Here is a 23026-nt window from a genome sequence, read left to right on the forward strand (position 1 = left end):
ATTTTTGGAGAGGTGCACGTCAGGGTACGACGTAGCTACGGCGTGAGTTTGACGCAGACGTATAAATTGGGCTTTAAACACACCTGATCCAGCTAATCAAGTCTGTAAGGCCTGTCCAATCGGTCCAGCGACAGTTTCCGATAAGCGGGTGAAGGTTTCTGCGTGTTACTGTCTTTTCAGCATGACAAAGTAATTGAATTCCAATTAAACTTTTAATGACTCCCTTTTATCACAATCTCGAATTTAGGTTGGAATGCCAATTGGTTATTGGTAATTTACATAACAGTTTATCTCCACATTTGATTATTCTATTTAACTCTTTACTCTTATTGTACTTGTTCATTCAAAGTTGCACAGGGTCCTCACACCAGCCGTTCATTTTTATGCGGGCCCACGATCACAAACTCGCCAGTCTGATCGATAACCAGAGGTTACAGCTAAAGCAATTTAACAATGCTGCCCATGCTTGCTAATATTTAAAGGTACCCATTTAGCCCCCTACAGTCGCCTATATAACAACTTAGTTAAGGCCCAAACAATAATCAGAGGTTATGGCAAGTACATTAAGATAATGCCACTCCATTGCTTGCTATTATTACCTCAATAGTATTTTTATCTAGCCCCCTATAATGCGATTGCATAACAACTTAGTTAAAGTCAAGCAGTTAGTCAGAAATCTAGAATCCCACCTGATGTGACCCAAGCTCCATCTAACCTGAGATCTAGTATGTCCTTAACCCTCGACACAGCTTTGCGGTAACAATGGAAACAATGTAATAATAATTTGTTACATTTATATAGCGCATAACCAATGTGCAGCATCCACCTGGATGATGCGACGGCAGCCATATTGCGCCAGAACGCCCAGTTTACTGGTGGAGAGGAGATAGGGATGATTAGGAGGCCATGATGGATAGAGGCCAAGGGGCAAATGGGATTTTTTGTGACCACAGAGAGTCAGGACCTCAGTTTAATGTCTCATCCGAAGGATGGTACTCTTTGACAGTATAGTGTCCCAGTCACTATACTGGGGCATTAGGACCCACACAGACCACAGGGTGAGCGCCCCCTGCTGGCCTCACTAACACCTCTTCCAGCAGCAACCTGGATTTCCCAGGAGTCTCCCATCCAGGTACTAACCAGACTCAGCCCTGCTTAGCTTCAGTGGGCAACCAGTCTTGGGCTACAGGGTGATATGGCTGCTGGCCAATCTACTAAAGTTAAACATTTCAGAATAAGTCAGAATAAAATCAAATGTAACAATTTATTATTAGTCAGGTAAATGTATAATTGCTAATTACAGAATCAATTAAAATATGATCAATACATAACATCAAATGTTCTGAGGTAAAGATGCACACCTGATGCATACCTGACTCAGGAAAATAGGATACATAATGCTGAGTGTCTGAAAGACATTTAGCATTACGGGCTGATTTCATTATCCCGCCTTAAGCCTCTTGAGATAGTTCTTTATATACTCAGATCACGACAGAAACCTAAACATGTGCTAACAATGGGAATTTGCCTTAATCACGGTCTCCAGAGTTTACACCTTTTGAGGGCAGGATCCCATTTGCATGAAAGACCCATCCTCCTCTGTAAGCAAGATATCTCTAAACTCTAAAAAACTGGGATGGGTAATGAGAGTGTGTGTGGGTGAGGTGTGAACTGCTTGGTGTGGTGCGTCTCGGATGGGGATGGTAATTTCGCAAGAAAAAGTTAAAATGTTCATTTCCAGAAACGTCTTCTCGGGGAGTGGTCGTTCCTCAACCAGGCGGCCCGGAAATTCTCAAGTCTTACAAGTCCTTCAGGCTTATTTAAAAAATACAGGTATGAGTGTTGGAGCAGAGTTAGAACTTAAGGCCCCACTGTTGTAGATAATTGCATACACTTGGCCTTTGCATTCAAGGCACCACTTTCATTTTCTACAATGTGACATTGGCTGCCTCGGCCAACGTAATTCAACTGATAACACGTTTTCTCAAGCAGTTCATCAATCTCAGGCCAGCATTGATTTACAGCCTGCCGGGTGAGAGGCCTTTGAGATGGGTATATCAGCTCACGGCCACAATTAATATATGTATATATATAGATGACAGCATTCATCTCAGTCTTGTGGCTTTGGACCGCTGATCCTCACCGCTGATATATATATATGGCCTTTACCACCGATCACGAGTGCACACACACACATCTTGTTTCACAACAAGATGTTTCCAGGTTTTATGGGGACTTACCAAAAACATAATGATTTTTATATTGCACAAACTGTATATAATATCCCCTAACCCAGTGGTTCACAAACTAGGGTATGCGTACCCCTTGGGTGTTCATGAGGTGATAGAGGGGGTACATAGAGGGCAAACAAAATGCTGAGTTTTGACGTACATTTAATTTTACCCCACCTTAAAATAACATTAAAACACAAGCATGTATTTCTAACTGGCAAAATGCAGCCTCTAGTGAAAAAACAGGAAAATGGTACTGGCGTAAAAATTCAAATACATGACATCCAATCAAATTACCTCATCTTTTTGTGGTCAAAACAGACTGCATCCACAAAAGCAGAGTGCATATGATAGGTTGCATGCAGATATAATCAAGCATATCTTGTGGAGCAAAGAGTATGCCTTTATTTCTCATTCCAACTGTTGGAACTTCAAAACCTTCAAAGATTTCTTATCCTGTTACGCCCCCGTCAAGCTTAAGTAAATGGCAGAGCATTAAAGACTAGCCTGTGCAACTCCTAATGCAGAGTCTGCTGCCTTAGCAAATCACCCTACATTACTACCATTTTTGATTAAGTATCTTTGCAAAAATGGGGTTTCAGCTGTTACTAGCATAAAGAACAAATATAGAACTGCCTATGAGCTTGCGTGCTTAACCTTCAAATACATGGGTAGCATTTGCCTTAGCAATGCAGTGTGCTTTCAGAAACCCTCCACCTTCCCCAGCTCCACCTGTTTAGATCTGCTACGGGTAATTCATGTACGCTATATTGTACAGCAGCAGCAGCATCTCTTACTCACTCACAGCAGCGTGTCCGTGTATGTATTGGCAGTAGCAAGTCCCTTACTTACTCTGCAGCAGGAGAAGCGTAGCAGATCTATTCTGCCAAGACCAAACATATATCAACATTGTCATATCTATTACTATGCCAAACACTTTAAAAGAGAGTTGTCATGACAAAAAAATTGTTTGGTCTGTTTGGCAATGAAATAACAGTTCCAATAAACGGCACAACAGAACTGTCCCAAGCAACACACAGCTGTGTTTCGTTAGTAAAAGAATCTGCAACTTTGAACAAATTAGCAGAGACAATGATTCAATATGACCCATTCATAAATACAGCCACTTGCTTCGTTACTGAATAAATTATTTAATGACGCACTCATTAAGACAGTGACTTACTGCCACCTACTGGCGGTTTTAGTTTAATATTTAAAAGTATCACTTTGTTTTTACCACAATTTCATATTTCTCTATTTAACATTTTTTATTTAAAATATTTCATAAAATTATTTATGCCATTGTAACTGCATTCATGCCACCTCTGAGCAGCATTAAACAGTGTGTAAATGCAGCTTATGCCACTGCAGTGCAAAGATGACTTTTGTTGATACTGATTTCATTTGATTGAAATTATTGATTGTTTAATTTTTTTTTTATTACATCAATTAAATGAATGGAATTTTAAGAATTTGACATAAAACATGACACATACATTTAATAGGGTTACAAAAACTTTGCCTTTATATAGGTACAAAATGCACCAGAAAATCAATTTACGGGGGCAAATATTGTCTATGATTGGAAATCTGCAGTCTAAAGGCCATTGCACACTGAGTCCGAAATTTTCGTATGCGTTTTTTCGTATTTGTGATTCGGTGGCTCTGAATTGTCAAAGCACAATTCAAACACCATTCAAACTGCTTGTTACGGATGCGAAAAACGCAGAAAATCGTACCCGTTTCGATTTTTTTTTATGACGGACGAAAGTTTCGGAGGCAGTGTGCAAGCGTGATTGACATAACGTGAGGTCATTTTTATTTTTTTAAGTGCGAAAAATTCGGATGCGAATTTCGGACTCAGTGTGCAATGGCCTTTAGTGAACGAGAAGCGGTACGCAGAAGGATGGTAAATGCCCCAGGGGGTAATCCACTCTAAAAAGTTTGGGAACCACTGCCGTAAACCCACTACTGTAAACCTTCTGCATTTTAATAATAATAATAATAATAATTCAGTATCATTTATAAGCTGTTTTCATCATATGGATGAAAAATGTCCACACAAGATACAAGATTTCTGGTATTACTATCCTTGTGGGGTTGGTTTCTCCCTACATCGTTGGAAATACCTGAACCACACAGCAGTGCTGTGACTATTAATCTCATAATATCATGGACGCTTATCTGGATTAACCTTCAATATACAAAACAAACAGATTTCAATGTTACAAAAGCAGGACTTTGTCTCCTAAATCCATGAAAATATTTAGATGTCATACTGTCATCATCCTATTTTGCTCAATGTCTCTACATTTCACAACAGTAAGTAATATTTTGTTTTTTATTTGGCCATTTTAATCTAATAATCTAAAATTGGTTAAAACGGCTTAGTTATAAAAACAATGGGAACAACTATCTAAACTATCTATCCTATTAATACTTCTGAATATGCGGTTAAAAAAGTGGTTAAATCTGTTTGTGTATACTATAAATACAAATTTGTGTTTCATACAGTGTACTATTTGTTCAATATTAATATACAATTTATTACAAACAGATCACTTCAAAGTCACGTCAGCATTTTTTTTATAACAACAACAATACATTTGTAAAAAGCTTTTAGATTTTGTTACTACTGTTGTATGGCCATTATTTGTATTAGTCACCTTGTTTTCAGGTCATTTGTCAACAAATCTGCAGTAACAACTCGATCTCACTGGAAACAGTTATATGTCACTGCGGCGGAAACGTATGACTGAGATTCTACGAATTCATATGAATACTTACGAATCGCTATGACATCATGATGGCAGTAAATTGGTCTGTACATTTCAACCAGTTTGACTCATTTAGGCCAATTTGTGGACCGGCTGCAATGATGATAGACAGGCATTGCATCATTGACAGGGTAATCAGCATTCAATCACATGCCGGTAACTTTTTTTTAACCTACATTTTGCAGTTCCTCTCCTCACATTCACGCCATGCTCCAGGAACTCAGTGAGAACACAACAAACTCAAGGGAGTCAGGAGAGTTGCTGCCTCCCCCTGAAACGTTATTGTTAGTGTTGCTGAATAGAAATTATTTTTAGCACACACTATTTGATCTAATATTTTGTAACATGTCTCTGGTGTCTTTTTTTCTGTCTTACACACTTATTTGAAAAAGCACCGCCTCAAGATGCCTTGACAAAACGGACAAAACGTTCCTGCTATCCACATAACTGAACTCATATGAAACTTCTTATCAGTGAGAGAGATACAACGCTATCACTCACTTGTTGCAACTGGCTTTCTTATTTTCCTGTCAAACGGAGTCATAGTGAAATATCACAAAGAAATAAAAAAGCATTAGCACTGGCTCCCGAATACCCAGAATTCACACATTAGATCAATCAAATCTAAATTATACATGCTTATTAATTATGCATTCACATTTGATACTCACTCTCTGTTTACTTCTAATCATGTATGTTCTTGTGCATGTTTTTGGCTTGTGCATGAGATGGCTCTTTGGTACTGGGAAATACTAGAGTTTGGAGCTCGCTCTGTTAAACGTGGCAGATTTGGCTGTGCAATTTGGTTTGCACAAAGAGAGTGATGTTAAGCGAATGAAAAGAGAAAGAGAGGCCAGTGTTGCCATAAACAAACCAAGCAAAACAAGCCCAAAATAAGCAACTTGGCTCATCAAAATAGTTTATAGATGGAGATTTTAATTTCACTGATTTATGCATGAAGCATTAAACAGGATGAGAATGAAATAAACTAAATTATAAATATTGTTTGTATATCTGTATTCTGGAAATAAGCCTGACTTTAACTTTATGGGGAGTGAAAGTTGCTTAAAATAACAGACATGGCTTCTCGATTTTGAATCAATTTTTGATTCGACATATGCATACCCAGACAGCAACATAGTGTCTGCCCAGATCCGGGCCACATCTGGTACAGTACATGTGGATTCAATGCGTACCAGATGTGGGTCATATCTGGGCCGACACTAAGTCTGGGTAGTTTACTGTTTTGTGTGACTTTTCTTATTTGACTGCAGTAGACAGTTCTCTAAAATCTCACCGAATTAATTGTAAACCTTGAAATGTATAGTTTTTCGGTAACACTTTATTTTGATGGTCCATTTTTTTGAACATTCTGTTGACTGTAAGTAACTGTGCAACTACATGTCATCTAACTCTCATTAGAGTATTAGTAGACTGTCTGCTTAATATCTGATAACTCTTTATTGTTGATGATCCTCCAACAGACATTATACTGACTATAAGTAACTTTGCAACTACATGTCAACTTATTCTAACCCTAACCCTACCAGTCTACTAATACTCTACTCACACTCTAATGAGAGTTAGTAGACATGTAGCTGCAACATTACGTATAGTCAACAGAATGTGTTAAAGGGACCGTCTAAATAAAGTGAAACCGTTTTTTTCAGTCAACCCAACATTATAATTCAAATGTCAAAGCTAACTGCAATCATTACACATATGACTGGCAGTCTTCTGCGAATTGCAGAAGATGGGATCGTGATTCATGTGAATCGATACTTTAGCCAAGCCAGAGCAAAACATGTCTTGACTTGCCTCCTTGCCACGGACTTGGACTCTTATTTTGACATTCTGTTGTCTTTTGTTTAGTTCCTGTTTCTCTGCTCTACTGTTAGTTTTGGTTACCGATTATCTCCTCATTTGTTTCTATGGTCAGTCATTTGGTTCGTCTTGCATTTATTTATTTTGGAATGGTTTTATTTCAGGTCGCCTAATAGCTGGTTTGATTTGCATTGAGAGATGATCTTATGGAAAGTACCCCATGCCAATCTCTAGGTGTGGTGAAGGGTATGTGACGATGTGGTGCTATTTTATTTCCAAAGGCCAAGGGAACTTTATCAGGATGCATAGTATCCTGGATCCATGAAATAACTGGCCTTTAAAAATAAAAATCTGCCTTCCGCTATGGGAATTTAACATAGGGGTGTCCTGACTTATGCACCCTGCATTTTAAGGAAGAACATTTATTTATTTACGATACATCATTCATTCACAAAGAAAATTGGTGTCCTTAAAGGTCGGATCTTTCCTCATTTTTTTTAATTAAGGCATTAAATCAATTTCCAAATGATTATTTTTTATTCCTCTTTTTAGTCATCTTTAGCATGGGTGTATTCACTTATTCTTGGCACTGTAATCTCCCTGTTTTGTCCAGACCCTTGATGGTTATTGTTTTTTGCAATGGGTATTTCATGATTAAATACCATTTTAAATATATTCCTATGTTCTTACATGATCTAAGAGACCAAACCGTTCCACTCTGAGGATGATTAATGACTTTGGGGCCTATTTTAACGATCTGAAACGCAAGTATCAAGCGCGAAAACGCAACTTTGTGGGCGGATCCCGGGCGCTGTTGCAATTATACCGGCGGGATAAATGACTCTTGCGCCCGACACAAATCTAAAAGGGGTTGGTCTGAAGTAGCTTCATTATTCATAGGTGTAGTTTGGGCGTAACGTGAAATAAACCAATCAGAGCGTTCTCTCACATTCCCTTTAAGAGCCGACGCGCTTGTTCCACGGCAGATTGCTATTATAACGGCGGGTTTGGCAGGCGCACACCAGGAGCGGTTCACAGCCGAGGAGACCGACATTCTCGTCAGGACCGTAAAAGACAGAGAAGTGACAATGTATGAGGATGGGAGAAACCCACCCAAATTAGCTTCAGTTAAACAGGCGTATAATAATTTGGGTAAATGTGTAAGCTAGATGAATGCCTATTTTTTCACATATTCATGGACACAACAATGATTTCCCTCGTGTTTTAATATTTTTCCTTGTAATAATGTATGATTTGCAAAAATTAAAACCGCTGCGTCTGTAGATTAGACAATAAGTGTATGCGCGTTGTGCACACGCTACATTATGGCCAAGCACGCGCGCTTAAAATAGCATATGAATAACACGCAACGCGCCACTGATTTTAGACTAGGTTTTTCCTGGTTTGTGGCGGAATTGTTTTCTGAAACTGCAAAATAGCACCAGGGAACGTTTGCGCTGAACCGCCCCCGCGAGCGCAAGTTAATTCACTAATTTAGCGACGTGCGTATGTGGAGGGAAAAGTCTGCTGTGCGGGGGTGCAAAATAGGAATGATACATGCGTCGATGTACAAAGGAATTTGCGCTGGGTGCAAGATAGGGCGCCTTGTATATGAGATTGAGATTGGAGAGTATTCAATGAACATGTATGAAGGGCCAGAATCACTGGATGTTTGCTTTTTCACACTAATCTTGGTATCTGTGCGAGTATATTTCACAGGAATAAAAAAAACGTGAAACTTAAGAGTGTGATCTCCTACTGGGAGAGTGAGATTGGAAAAGGGTCGAGGACAGAATCTTGGGGAACACCGGTTAAAATCAAGACCTGGGCAGTCATGTCTCTCTCAACAATACATATCTTGGCAAGCAATTGAGAGAATCTGAGGGTTGTGCTGGGTTTCATAATTTCCGTTCACATAATAAAAACCTCAAAGCAAGCCAAGACTGTAGCCAATGTAAGGTAATGAAATGAATCACAGATTGTATCAAAACATTGTTCAGTCTGATAGAACAATCTACCCTTTTGACCCTGAAACAAAAGCTAAAACTAAAAACTATGTGCAAACAGTAAAGATCTCCTAAATGTAAGATGCTGTCTACTTCACAGCAAACATGGAGATAAATCATTGTTCTATTCCACATACTAATTCAAACAGTTAAAACAGATGATGGTAGCAAGGGCACTGTTATTATGTTCTTGTACTTGCTAATGATGTTGCTAGGGTGTTCTGAGTGGTTTCTGGGGCATTGCTACTGTAGTGGTTGCTAGGATGTTCTGGGTGGTTGCTCTATGATGTCTCTATTTAATTTATTTTATTTTATTGTTTATATGACAGGGACAATACCCTCTATATGCTTCTAGATAATAGATGATTTGCAGAAACTAAGAAATATAACAGCCAACAACCACATTCACCACATTAATACAATATATGTGAAAACAACAAAAACAACTAATCATTTAATGTTAGGTTAGGCATTTTTTTTAATAAACACTGTTATTCTGGAAACTCTCTTCACATCCTGATAGCAATCAATAATAGAAGTGCTCTACATATTAAAACATGTACATATGTTCGTCCAATCATTGCATTCAGTCCGATTCATTTAAATTAATTGAACGAACATTGTAAACATTTTTCCCCTAAGTTTATAACTAGTTTTATGTCATTGGTGTTATAATAATATATTAATGCCACATCTAATCTATAATACATAATATATAATATAATGTAAAAAAAGCGGTCCCAATATTGACCCTTGTGGAACACCCATTTCAGTGCTTTGATAAGAAAACCTTATACCATCTATTTGACACTGTTCTCAAGACTCTTAATACGAGTTTCTGGTCATATGATATTCTGGTCTCTAGTTATGGCTTGAAACCCTCCTTCTTTACCTATGTACAGATAAAACGTTGTCGGGATAATTCCAGTTCACGTGGCTATGCGGAAGCGATAAAAAATTCTGTTTTATACATTTTTCAAGGCTTGTACCTTGGAACTTATGTCATGGTTTGCGTTCTCGAGACACCAGGCACTGAGCGGCGGGAAGTGAATCAATCAAATCTAAATTTAGCTGGACAATAACTTTATTCTAGAGCTGCTGTAAAGCCAAAACAATCGCTGTTACTTTAATTTCCTATCATCACTGTAAAGCTGCTTTGAAACAATCTACATTGTTAAAAGCGCTATATAAATGAAGGTGACTTGACTTTCCCCAACAAGGCACAGTAATTTGAGAAATCGATTTTGAAGCTAAAGGACTTGGATGAATATTTGAATGCTACCGATCCTGATCTGAATTCTGACTTGTGATGCAGCCTGAATCATAGTCACATCATAACTGATCCCCCGACTGCGCCTGGTTTCTCCCAAGGCTTTTTTTCTTCATTGTCACCCGATGGAGTTTGGGTTCCTTGCCACTGTCGCCTCTGGCTTGCTTAGCTGGGGACACTTAATATTCAATAATATTATTGATCTGACTGTACTGACGCTGTTGTGTGAGAACTGAACTGAGCTGGAAAATGACATAATTTTTTTGCAGAACTGCTTTAATAATTGATGATCTTTACAATGGAACTGAATCAACACTGAACTGACTTCAGCTGAACAACAGCCGAAATCATCATAATTTCCCTGTTATCACTATAAAGCTGCTTTGAAACAATCTGTATTGTATAAAGTGCTATATGAATAAAGGTGACTTGACTTGATATCATTCATATCTGTTGCACAAACAGTGCATTATAAGATACACACCAAAATGTAATACTTAGAATTAATGATTTGTTCAAATCCAACGTATGTATGTACAACGCATGTGGAAATGCTTGCCTTATCAAACACCACTAACAACACAAACTTTTTTTTTAAAGTTGAAACTGACCTCAGCACAGTACATTTTTTGAGAAAATTGCTTGCATTCATATTTCTAATAGGTTTCCAAAAAAAGCAAAGCAATAAGTGCGTTTCGCTGAGATCAAGATCTTGAGAACATGGGGACTTTTTGTATGTTTGTCCTTGTCATTCGGAAGGAAGTAAACATCTGCTCCGTATGTGCTTATGCTGCAGAGAAGCAGCATTAAAAAAACTACCCTCATCTCATGCCATAGCTGTGCACAGCTAAGAGCTATCAAAATGGGCCCAAGATAGTGGTTCAAAAATCCATTACCGACCCATGGCCTACCAGAGACAGTGAGATGCATACTTCAAACAGTGAGCCTTAGAAAGTGCGAACAGCGGAAAAGGGCTGTAGGAGATTGGAAAGGTTACAGGGGAAATCATTACTGCAGCCCATGTGAGAGGGTACATGTTTGCTTTGAAGGGGATGTATTATGGAAAACAGGATTTTTTTTTTACAAAGTTAATACCTAAAAGGTAAAATATCTATTATGTTTGATCTATTTTGTAGATATGCTCTAATATTGAACCAACAGCAAAGCAGTTAACACATACGCTTTAGACATGAGCTACAGTGCTTATGTATGCAACAAAGGTTCAAGTCCGGCCTGCAACTTGCAGCAAATCTACTTAGAAAATACATCTCAATTATGCTTCGAACATTGACATTTTTGCTGCACCTCATTGCATATGGGAAGAAGTTGTGTCATTTACATAAAGAAGTTTTAAAGGTGCAGTACGGGTCAGAGAGAAATAAGTCTTAAAGGTGCAGTACGGGTCAGAGAGAAAATGGTCATGTAAAACTAGATTCTGACAACTTTTTGGTGCAAGAAACCCTGACTTAAGGTGATCACATGTACCAGGGTCAGAAATGAACTTTTGTACTAAGGCCACGTGTCCACCAAAGCACGTTTACTTAGGCAGCTGAAAACGCAAGGCGCTCTGCTGAAAACGCCTAGCTGTTGGCAGCGCAGGTTTTTTGTTTTTTTCCAGTTGAGATGCTTTGCTTGCTATGATATGGAATATCTGTAGTGTTACTAGTATCTCATTTCACAGATAGTTTGTTTCAGTGTTGTTTCTATATAAAAATTTGCTCTGGCTCTAGTTTTAAATTATTTCGTTACGTTATTATGCTTGTTGTTGTCATCTGTTGACGTTGTACAAGCAGAATGTGACGGTTGGTCGGTGTAGTATTTGTCCCGCCCCATCTCCACTATGATTGGTCAGCTGGGTAAAAAAGTTGAACATTCTTCAACTCTCGGTGACCTGTAAAAAATGCGGAGTGCTTCAACGTATAAAAGACACTCAGCGCCTCGTTACCCTCCTGGCATTTTAAAAACGCGGCGCTCCAATTGAAAACAATTTAAAAAATAATCCAGCCACGTGAAAAAACGCTTTGGTGGACACAGAGCCTAAGGGTCAATATTTGCCCCATAAAAGTAATTTTCTTTTTTACTTTGTAAAGTTATTTTTTTATACATATAATTACCTTATGCCTCTGTGCTGTTTTTTTATGTAAAATATTAAAATTTAGTTAATTCATTCAATCCATCAGAATACTGTCTGTTAACAATAAAATTCAACAAACGCCTTCAACAAAAGCTATTTCGCTTTTGCATTGCCAAAATGGCACAGAAGCCTCATCTGTCATGGCATGTTTCTTTACATAGGCTGTTCAATGCTGCTCAAATGTGGCATAAATGTATTTTCACAGCAATTGCATAATGTTGAGATTTTACATTTTAAATATCCCACATAAAGTATATCAATAATTATAATAAAAAAACTCATTACAAGGTAGGACTAGCCTGGGTTTCCCCAGACTGCCTTTGCAGCGCGATTTTATTCTCGCTGAAAGGCAGTCTGGAAACCATGGACCTGATTTTCGCCTCGTTTAGGGAACCAATCACAGAACGGGGAGGGAGCAGCAAGACGATGACGACATCTTTGCGACACAACTAAGCAGTTTGTTTATATCTATCAAGTCAACATGGCAGCAGACGCGAAGCTACCTTTTGATGCAGCCTTAGATATTGTTCTAAGTAGTTTAGATCGCAATTTTATTTAGAAAAAAGAGCAGCGTTTGGCGTTAAACCATTTCTCTACATACGTCATCTGGTATAATGGAAACGATTGGCTATGAGCTACGTACAGGCGCATTTGATAATAGCACCCAATAAACGGCGCCGGCGCATTCGTAAACCACGCCTCAAATACGAGAAAATGAACATGTGGTTCCCAGACCCAAGTCTCAACGAGAATTGGGTCTGGCGTTAGCCAGGCTAAGGTAGGACTGCAATATTATGACAAAAATCATTATTGTCAATAATTGACCGTTCGCAAAACCCCGCCCTCGAACGGTTCTCGTCCAATCCTAGCTCAGCAACTGTAACTAAGGAGAAGGACCTCCGTCAAACATTCCGATTTCAGCAAGATAGTGCAATGATGCGCCTATGGCAGTGAGGTCTGCACAAGCTTAAAACTTGCTGTATTTTATGATTGCTTTCAACTATTATAAAAAAATAGGCTACATGTACAAACACCGTTTCACTACGGCACTGCGGCCCCCTCATCAGTCAGCAAACAAGAGAAAAAAAAGAGAAAAAGCACGGACTTACTAATTACGAAACTTTGATGTGGTTGAACAGGTACACAGTCACAAATTCCTCTGGAACTCAAACATTAAACTTCAAAACAAAGTTTGCGCAGTTGCACAACTATTTACACAAATATATCCTTCTCAGTCAGTCGGCTACGAGTTATGAATGAAGAGAACCGCATCGAGAGTAATGGTTTCAGCGCGTCCGCTGATTGCAGTGTTGTGACTGAAATAGCGCGCGCGGGAGCACATGCGCAAAACAGTTTTGTAAAATGATATATGATCAAATAAAAAGTATTGATATATAATTTTACAAAACTGTTTTGTGCATGTTCTCCCGTGCGCTATTCTGTCTATACTTTCTGTCGTGCCCTGGAGGATATGTCTGCTGCATTACTCCAAAACCAATCACTTAATGTAGCCTATGGAGCTCAACCCAGCCATGTGTCTGGTTCTCAATTGTTTGACGGGCGTAGTAACAATAACTAAGGGGCGTGGCTTTTGCGAACGGTCAATTGCCCTTGATATTGGAATAATGATGATGATAAACAGAATGTGTTTGTGTGTGGAGAAATTGCATATTCTTTTAGTATACACGGGCAAAACCATCTGAAAACCAATTATGAATTAGTTTATCAAAATCCAGTCATTCCAATAGGAATCTGCATGATCTGGAGTTTTGCGTGAGGGCGAAAAAGTTCCACACACAGACTTTCAAGTTTGTCACAAGCAGTGACCAACAATAAGCTGCTTGGTTTGATGATTGAAAACGATGGTTTTTAAGTAAGTTTCTTGAACACTCCCCCTTCCTGCTGTTGGTTGAACAAACTCATGACATTGGTTCGGCCAATGTTGTTGTGTTGGGCTGGCTGGGATGCTCAAATAAATAGAGGCAACCAGGAGAATGGGAGACAGTATTTTAAAACACTATTGCTTTAAAGCATGTACTGTACACTTACAGTGAATTAGGCTGACTCGGTTTGGCCAGTTGAGGTCCATCATGATCTCCATCTCCAGTGGGCAGGCTGTTGAGTCGAGTCCAGTTGTGTGTGCTGTTGCAGTTTACCGAGTCTGCACTGGAGTTTACAACCACACTGTTCCTCTTCTCCACTGCTGATGGAAAAGCAAACACGTTGTTATCCTAATGAAGAGTTAATGGTATGCTAATATGATTACTCCAGCCTGTGGCTAAAACATGGCCTGGTGGGATCTAATGGTTTGCATTTTTTTTAATGGTGGTTTGTATTTCAATAAGCAATTCAAATTACACTTCTAGTGACTCCTGTCTTTAAACAATAACTAAATGGAATCTAATGGTGGACCAGTTAACTCGTCACATGCCCAGAAGGGGTTGGCAGCATTTTTTAGTAATTGCGAACAGGGCGGTGTCTGGTCATACCGTAGGTGTGCCAACTTGAAACCCGAAACTATTTCAATAATTGATTCCATTGTCATTTATAGCACAACAATTTATAGACCTCAAACTGAATTTCCTTCTCCCGCTGACCTGATGCACAGAGCTTAGCAACGTAAAACTGTTTGCATGTAAACAACCTACTGGGAGAACGCAAAACAATCTTTGGGATTTCCTTTTTACAATTAAGGTTTCATTTGTTAACATTAGCTAACTACACTAGTTAACATGAACAATAATTCTACAGCATGTGTTCATCTTAGTTAATGTTAATCTCAACATTTACTAAAGCATTTTATCTGTTAACATTAGTTAATGCAATGAACTAACATTAACCTATTATTAACTAATATTAACAAATGTTAAATTGCTGTAATATACCAGTCCCCCTTGTCTTATGCTTGTGAAGAGGGTTGACAGGTTCAACATTCGAAAAGGTAGACGTTTTAAAGACCAATTGAACCGTTTCAGATGAAAGATGGAACGCCAGTCTCCATCCTTCTTTGAAATTAGAAAGTAGGCCGAATAAAACCCCTGCCCTACTGACTCTGAGGGCAGGAGTGTTATTGCTCTTTTCCGCAATAGTGTTGAGACCTCTGTCGAGAGGGATTTGCACTCTGCATTTCCTTTTTAGACTTTTGGAACAATACCCTGGTAATCTGGAGGCTTGGTTCTGAACTGGAGCCTGTATCCTGATCTTAGGGTATTGAGTACCCAGGGATCCTAACAGTCGCATTTCTAGCTGCTTTGTTGGCTGCTGCTGAGTGGCGATTGCCCTTCCTCTGGTTTGCCAAGGAACTCTTGGTCAAAGTACGCTGTGAACCTCCCCAGTCTTGGCCAGATGAGGTTGAACGACCCAAGCCTCCTGTTGCCAAAAACAGTCCCATTTGCCTCATCAGTCGCACTGCATAAGTTAACTCCCTTGCTTTCCGTGTCTGTTCCAGGGCTGCTCCTGATGATGAGCCAAAAACCTCCCTTGGTACAACTGGGGCAGCTACCACTGTTGCACAATCCTGGTCATAAACATTTGCTTCTGATAACCAAACCTGGCGGCGTGGTTGGACCACTGAAGCCATGGACTGTAAACTTTAAACAAGACCAGAAAGCCTTGCCGCTAAAGCTGATGCCTGATAAGCTTTACACAGCTGAACATCCACAGCCCTGCTGCGCTTGTCTGGATGATTTTGTCTCTATCTGCTCATGCTGTTGCTCCAGCCAACATACCAAATGTTGGTCCCACCAGAGGCACTGTGGCAAGGCCACAGCTATCCGGCCCGACATATTAACTAACTGTGTTTTGGGTAAGGCATTAGCGCTAGTGGTGCCTTCCAGGAATAATAATAATAATAATAAATTATTTATTGTCATTGCAATGATACAACGAGATTACATTAGAGCATCAAGTGCAATTTAATGAAGTGCAAGAGATCAACAATTGCGTATTTTGTAAACAGGGCAAAGCGACAAACATCAAGGAAAATGTTATATGAGGCGAAGAATCACTAGTGTATAATTGTGTATAGTTGTGTGTGCTGCAGCAATGCAAAGTCCAGTTCACAGTTATTGCAATTGTTGGATAGTATGCATAAAAGACGGATTAAGTGAGATCTACAATAGCTACAATAACCGGGCAAAGTGACGTAATCAACAATGAAAAGGGTATATGAGGCAAAGAGTCACTAGTAACCAGGAAAATGAGTACTATTGTGTGTCAATGCAAAGTCAAGTTCACAGTTTTTGCAATTGTTGGATAATATTAAGTGAGTAGATTAAGTGAGTGGAGGGGGGAGAAGGGAATGGTGCTTATTCGGCAGTCTAACTGCCTGGGGTAGAGGCTGTTGGCCACTCTGGTGGTTCTGGCTTGAAGAGACCTGTACCTCCTGCCCGATTGTTGCAGGTGGAACAAGCCGTGTGCTGGATGGAATCGGTTTCTCGTGATTTTGGGTGTCCTACAAAGACAGCGGGAAGTGTACACAGATGAGATCTCCGGGAGGACAGTCCCGATGATTTTGCCTGCAGTTTTCACCGCCCTCTGAATCAACTGCTGTTCAGCTATAGTGCAGCTAGAAAACCACACTAACAGCCCACAAGTCAGCACACTTTGAATTGCACAGTTGTAAACCTTTTACCTGAGTTGCTTCCTCAGGTAAAAGAGCCGCTGCTGGGCCTTCCCTACAGCTGAAGTGATGTTACTGCCCCAGGACAGATCCTCCGACACAGTGAGACCAAGAAAAGTAAAGTTGTTGACCCTCTCAACTGCCTCCCCATTAATGTTAAGGGGTGAGTGACCAAGGTGGTTGGGTTTACAAAAGTCAACTATGATTTCTTTCGTCTTTTTGATGTTAAGTACCAGGTTATGCTTTTTACACGACTCTGCCAGTAGTTCAATCTCCTCCTTGTATGCCGTCTCGTTGTTTGTTATGAGGCCGAGCATGTTGTGTCGTAAGCAAATTTAATGATGTAATTAGTGGGGAAGGAGGCAGAACAGTCATGGGTGTAAAGCATGTAGAGTAGTGGACTGAGCACGCAACCCTGAGGGGCACCAGTATTGATGGATATGGTGTTAGAAACGTGCTCGCCTATTTTCACACATTGAGAGCGGTTGGTTAAAATGTCCAATATCCAGTTGCATAGTGACTTGTTCAGTCCAAGGTTACACAGTTTCAGCAGGAGTGTATTTGGCCATAGTGTATTAAAAGCTGAACTAAAGTCGAAGAAAAGCAGCCGTCTATAGGTGTTTTTGTGCTCCAGATGTTCCACAAATATGTGAGGGGCAATGGCATCCTCTGTTGATCTGTTCTCCTTGTATGCAAACTGGTACTGGTCCAAAGCAGGTGGTAGGGCCTTTTTTAAGTGTTTCATAACCAGCCGCTTCAGGCACTTTGCAGGGATAGATGTCAGTGCCACAGACCTATAATCATTCAGGCATGTGGCATTGGCTTGTTTGGGGATAGGAATGATTGTGGCTGCCTTAAAACATGCTGGGACCCATGACCTGGACAGTGATAGGTTGAAGATGGTAGTGAAGACCTCTGCCAGCTCGGCCACACAGTCCTCTAGCACCCGGCCCAGTAGTCCGTGTGAACCAGATGCCTTCCTGGGGTTGATGTTACCCAGGCAGAGTCTTACTTCATGAAGATTCAGGACTGGTTAGGTATCGTCATTTGAGGTTAGGTGGGACCACAAAGCAGCCTTGTTTCTCCCTATCAAAACGGGCATCAAAAGACTAGCTCTTTGGCCCTTCGGATGTCTGAAGATGGGAGCCTCTAACAAAAACAGATGTCATTGGTACTGCCAAAACCGGCACTTGAGCTCGCTCTGCTGCCCTAAAAATCACAGCTTTATCTGATGGATCAAGAAGTGCTGGATCTGAGTCCTGGGAGGTATCTTTATCCAGATCAGCCTTATCAGTGGTGCACGATATGTGATGATGATGATGATGATGTAAGTGTCGTTGTTGGGTTTTAATGTTTTTGAAATAATATTCAAAATTCTCATTTTAATTTGACAGCCCTAACTTTGCGCAGGTGGAGCGTGTTTAATTTGAAATACGATCTCCTGACAGCTTGCCCTCTAGCAAGGCTGACCCATATGGAGACGTGTTGACCGGGTTGAAATAGAACTGGCTAGTCATGAAGGTCATGTACAGAGTCATGCATTCTAGCATTATTTTTAGTTCCAAAGAACTATTATTTTAAAGATTTTAAAGAAAGCACTTGCTGGTGTACCTTTGTCTTTCTCTGAGAATGTGGGTGTGGGGAAAAGCGTGAGGGGTCTCTCACTGCAGGACGGGGCCTTGCCGTCTGCACTTCTCCGCCTGGGCAGGTTGAGCTGGGTGTTGCCCTGCCCTCCTCCAGACACTGGCATGTCTTTGAAAATCTGCAGAGCCGAGAGGAAATTCAAATCAGCATAAAGATGTCAGAGAGCCACAATGATGGGATGAGTGTCTGCACAAAAATAGAACAGACTGAAATGCTGCTACTGATCCTGGGAGAATATACCTTATAGCTTTATGCAATTGAAAAGTTTGCTAGTAATGACATTAAGAAAGAAAGGCAATAACTGTGGATGAAAATGTTATATAAATGAAATGTATATATATTATGTTTAGTAAAAATAATACTTTGCAATCTTGTATATTGTATTAACAATTGAAAATATGCTAACATTTGAGACATTTTTTTTTTGTGTGTGAGATTAGTTCTAAGAGAGAAGAAACAGAGAAAATGTACCACTTGTTTGTGAAGCATTCAAAAATTAATTGAGATACTGACTATGGAATTACTGTGATTTTGGAGTTGTGTATTCTAAACTAGTGTCAAGGCTCCATTTGCAAAGAGAAATCTAAAATAGAACATTTTGACAGTTATTCAACACTGTAATTTTAAGCAGGGATTGCAAGTCGAGTTAAACTCAGCCAATAATCTTATTTTATTCTCCTATGTTGGCTGCGTTAGGTGGAAGAGACTTAATTATAATTGCAAAAGGCTGAAGTTCCCAACTTAAAATAATTCTGATAACAATGGTGACTTCAAACTAAATAATTATTGTAAATTGGGGCCGGATCTAGGCATAGGCAGGGGGTGGGCTGAGCCCAACCAAATGTCTGAATTTTCCACCCAATCAGAATTTAGGCACTGATCGTGTTATTATGTTTTTTACTATTTGGCATTGTCTAAACACAATCTGAGGCAGGCTGTATGCTGAGCAGTTTAATTTGCTGTAGAAAGCCCAAACCAATCAAAACCAAAGAAGTATTTTACTAGCTGAAAGTAAGCCGGCGCGTTATACACACAAGCGGCTTTAGTATGTAGTGGAAAAGCAGAGACTGACATTCACACGAGCAAAAACGGGTAGAAATATTTGCGTTATCAAGGAGAGAATGACGGGGAGTTTAATGTATCATCATGATTATGTATATAATAACTTGTAAATATGAATATACATTTTTATAGATCTGACTGAGTTTAATGTGCCATTTGGCCATCACTAAAATGGATCATACCATGAGCAGTTGAAATATGCTATTCATTAATTTCATCAACATCACAGCATATATTTTCACGAGTCATGCATCGTGGGAAAAAAAAACTGTGAATGCTGGATGGATCCATCCTTGTGCCTCAACTTCTCCAAAGGGCTCTTCCATCGCTTGAAGACTTACTTGGTTAAAGGGTTGCAAACACATTCTTTCCATCTCCAAGAGGAGAATATGCTGGAAGGAACACCTTCCTGACATGTGTGTGATGCTCAAACCACTCGTGGACGCTCTGACGTAGATCGAATGCTTGGTTTGGTGAAGGAAGCCCAAACCATAATTTATATCAAGGTTGGCTCTGATTTAATTTGAAACCTGTCTGTATCCTATCCTTCTACCTCTCCTCCCTCCCCTTACACCTTACTCTCCCCTTCTCCTCTGTCCATGTCTTCTTATATTTTATTCTCTTGCTCCTTCTACTAATACCATTGCCTTCTACTCTACCATCCCTTCTTCCTCTTCCTACATCCTCAACTCTTCTTGCTCCATCTCGTCTTCCAATACCATCTATTCCTTTCCCCTCATCTCTTTCTACCTCTTCCACAGTTCCTCTCCCTCTCATATTACCCTTTCTCTATCCTCTCCAAAACCTTCCACCGCAGGAACTTTCCAAAGTTCTAAATGAAGTTCTGGTTAAAAATGTCCCCCTCAGAAAGTCCCTGCTCACGGGGTAGTACTTTTTCAAAGTTCTGGAACTTTCCAGGGTGGTTTTAGAAGTCAGTTGCGGTGCGTGCAATAAGAGTTGTTTGCTATTCGAATTAACAATGGAGTTTAAAAAATATGACCGATGGGCCGACGACAAGGTTCAGGCTTTATTAAGCTTAAATTCAGAGAATGAAATCCAGCGGGAACTGTAAAGTAGAGAGTAGTCCTACGTCACCAGACTATTTTCCTGATCTTCACAGTACTTTAGACCGCGATGGAAACGCAGACAGCAACAGGTCTGGGGGGCAAAAAGTTCCCCAAACAAATTGTTCCGGGTAATTTCGGTGGAAACGCGGCCTCCTTGGGTCATTGCAAATAGAGCCTCCTCCTTTTCCCATTCTTCTTTTTTTTTTTTTTTTTTATAGTTTTCGTAATTGAGATAGCTATGTAAACAATTAGGAAATTTGCATTTCCTGTGTTGTGTCTATTACTATAACTCAGCAGATATTTATTTGGGGCTAATTGACCATTCGCAAAGACCTGCCCCCCTTAGTTACTGTCGCTATGTTCGACAAACTACACCGCTCTCACACACACACCATGTTCTCACACAGAGATAAATAAATCGCAGAGCAGAGAGGACACTGACAACACACTGACAGACAGGACAGACCAGGTTACTTTTCGGTTACTTTTGATATTAAACATATTAAATAAAGTCTCACCTTTCAAATTTGGTTATTTTTAAAAATAAATGTAAACAATAAATACCGTTTTGTGGCTCTTTAATGTGTCTGAGAGATCGCTGTAGAGCCTCAGTTAAAGCTGCTCGTGAACAGATCATCTCTTCCTTGTAGTTCATTTATACCACACAGTATTTATTGTTTAAATTTCTTTTAAAAAATAACCAAATTTAAAAGGTGAGACTTTGTTTAATATGTTTAATATCAAAAGTAACTGAAAAGTAACCTAGTCTGTCGTGTCTGTCAGCACGTTGTCAGTCTCCTCTCTGCTCTGTGATGTGTTTTTCACTGCGTGAGAACATGATGTGTGTGTGAGAGCTTGTCGGACATAGCGACAGTAACTAAGGGGGGCGAGTCTTTGCGAACGGTCAATTGAGAACATTCCAAGTACAACTGAGAATGTAACAAATAACAGAGTTGTGTTTGTTGTGTTCGGGAAAATGGTGCACAAATGATTGTGATTTTCGTAAAACCAATTTTAAAAAGCTGCAATTGTTTTTTCCTGATATATTACAATTTGGTTGGCTGTATGAACTACTGTGACAACATTTGAGAATTGAATGCACAGTGTGATGTATGAGATTTGTAATGTGCATGAAATTAAGGAAAATGTACAACATGTTTAGGAAAATGACGAAGTGTTCAGATTACTGTGTTAACTGTTTTGAGAACAGTGACCTGAGTTTGGAGAAACGCTTTGTGGTGTTGTTTTAGCCACGACGTCACAGAAAAATAGAAACCGTTTCTAAAATAGAATAATCTCGTGTCGACATCGCGGCTAGCCGGGACAAAAACTCCGATTAACATGAAAAAGATTATTTTTTATCACATGTCGCGGCGTTGTGTCTGGTTAGGACATGGTGTTACCGTGAACTATCCCTTTAGGCACACTAAATGACTAAATGTGTGTTTTAATCGAACAAATTAACCAATAAAATGCTTTAATAAAATAGACAGAGGGATTTTACATTTTATACTGGCCTCAGTGAATGTATTCAAGGAAAAAGAACAGTTTGGGCATTCTGTAATATGTCATATGAGGGGGTCAAATGACTGTGGAACAACATAAGATTGAGTAAAAGATGCCACAATATAATTAGTTTGGTGAACTATGCTATTAAGAATACTGAGAAAAACCCCTTTCTCTTGAGACACAAAATTAATGGTCACAAGGTTTTATGCAAAGAGTCTATTGCGTGTTTGTAAATGAAACGCTTTTTGAGGATCAGGTTTATGTTACAGTTTACTGTTTGTTTCCTGCTGTACATAACTGTGTATATATGCTGACAGATATAGGATAGGTAGCCTACAATGCTTGAAGGATTCATTACAGGTCAACCTCATTCACAGAGTCACATAAAGCACGTGCCGTGTGTTTACGGGGACGAGACATGGGAAGGTTAAATGCACAGGACGTGGTGACAGCCTTGATCTTAAAACTTACCCAGGCCACTTCACCCCTTCGGGCAGGGGGAGTGGCTCTCTGTCATGTGACTGTGGGGTCAGCTTGAGGAATCAGCCATGAGCCGATTTGCATGTTGCCATGGCGACTACTCTAAGCTGATTTACCCTTAAGCTCCTGTTGGCTTTGAAGTTACCTGTTACTGCAAACATGGTCTGAGTGTGTCCCTTAAAGAGTGTCTCGCTGCTGAATCAGTGTCGCCTCTTTTAATAGAGGAATTACATCCTTCTTTCACACATATGGGTTGAATACGGTGACAAATTGATAAAAACAATCTAATGAGCCATTTAAATCATTAGCTGTGCGGATCATCACCAAAGGTTCAGAAGAAAAAAAACAAGCTCAACCCAAGTTTCATAGTATATGACTGGCTATTCTGGTTCCAGAAGGTT

The 23026-nt window shown here is 39.7% G+C and overlaps 1 protein-coding gene across 4 annotated transcripts in view; it reads right to left on the reverse strand.

Moving 5' to 3' along the window:
* LOC306984307 (rho GTPase-activating protein 26-like) overlaps positions 1 to 23026 on the reverse strand; it is a gene marked incomplete at its 5' end in the record, with an annotated part of 106506 nt that overhangs the window by 12329 nt on the left and 71151 nt on the right. For 2 of the 4 annotated variants that reach the window (XM_079585535.1, XM_079585533.1), the window contains 2 exons: positions 14292 to 14442; positions 18475 to 18625. In XM_079585535.1, the coding sequence (XP_079441661.1) occupies positions 14292 to 14442; positions 18475 to 18625 (302 nt within the window). Of the gene's footprint in view, positions 1 to 14291; positions 14446 to 18474; positions 18626 to 23026 lie in introns of all 4 variants that reach the window. The other 2 variants (XM_079585534.1, XM_079585532.1) reach the window with 1 other exon arrangement.

This window comes from Phoxinus phoxinus, assembly GCF_949152265.1.
Source record: "Phoxinus phoxinus genome assembly, chromosome: 17".
Taxonomy (NCBI): Eukaryota; Metazoa; Chordata; class Actinopteri; order Cypriniformes; family Leuciscidae; genus Phoxinus; species Phoxinus phoxinus.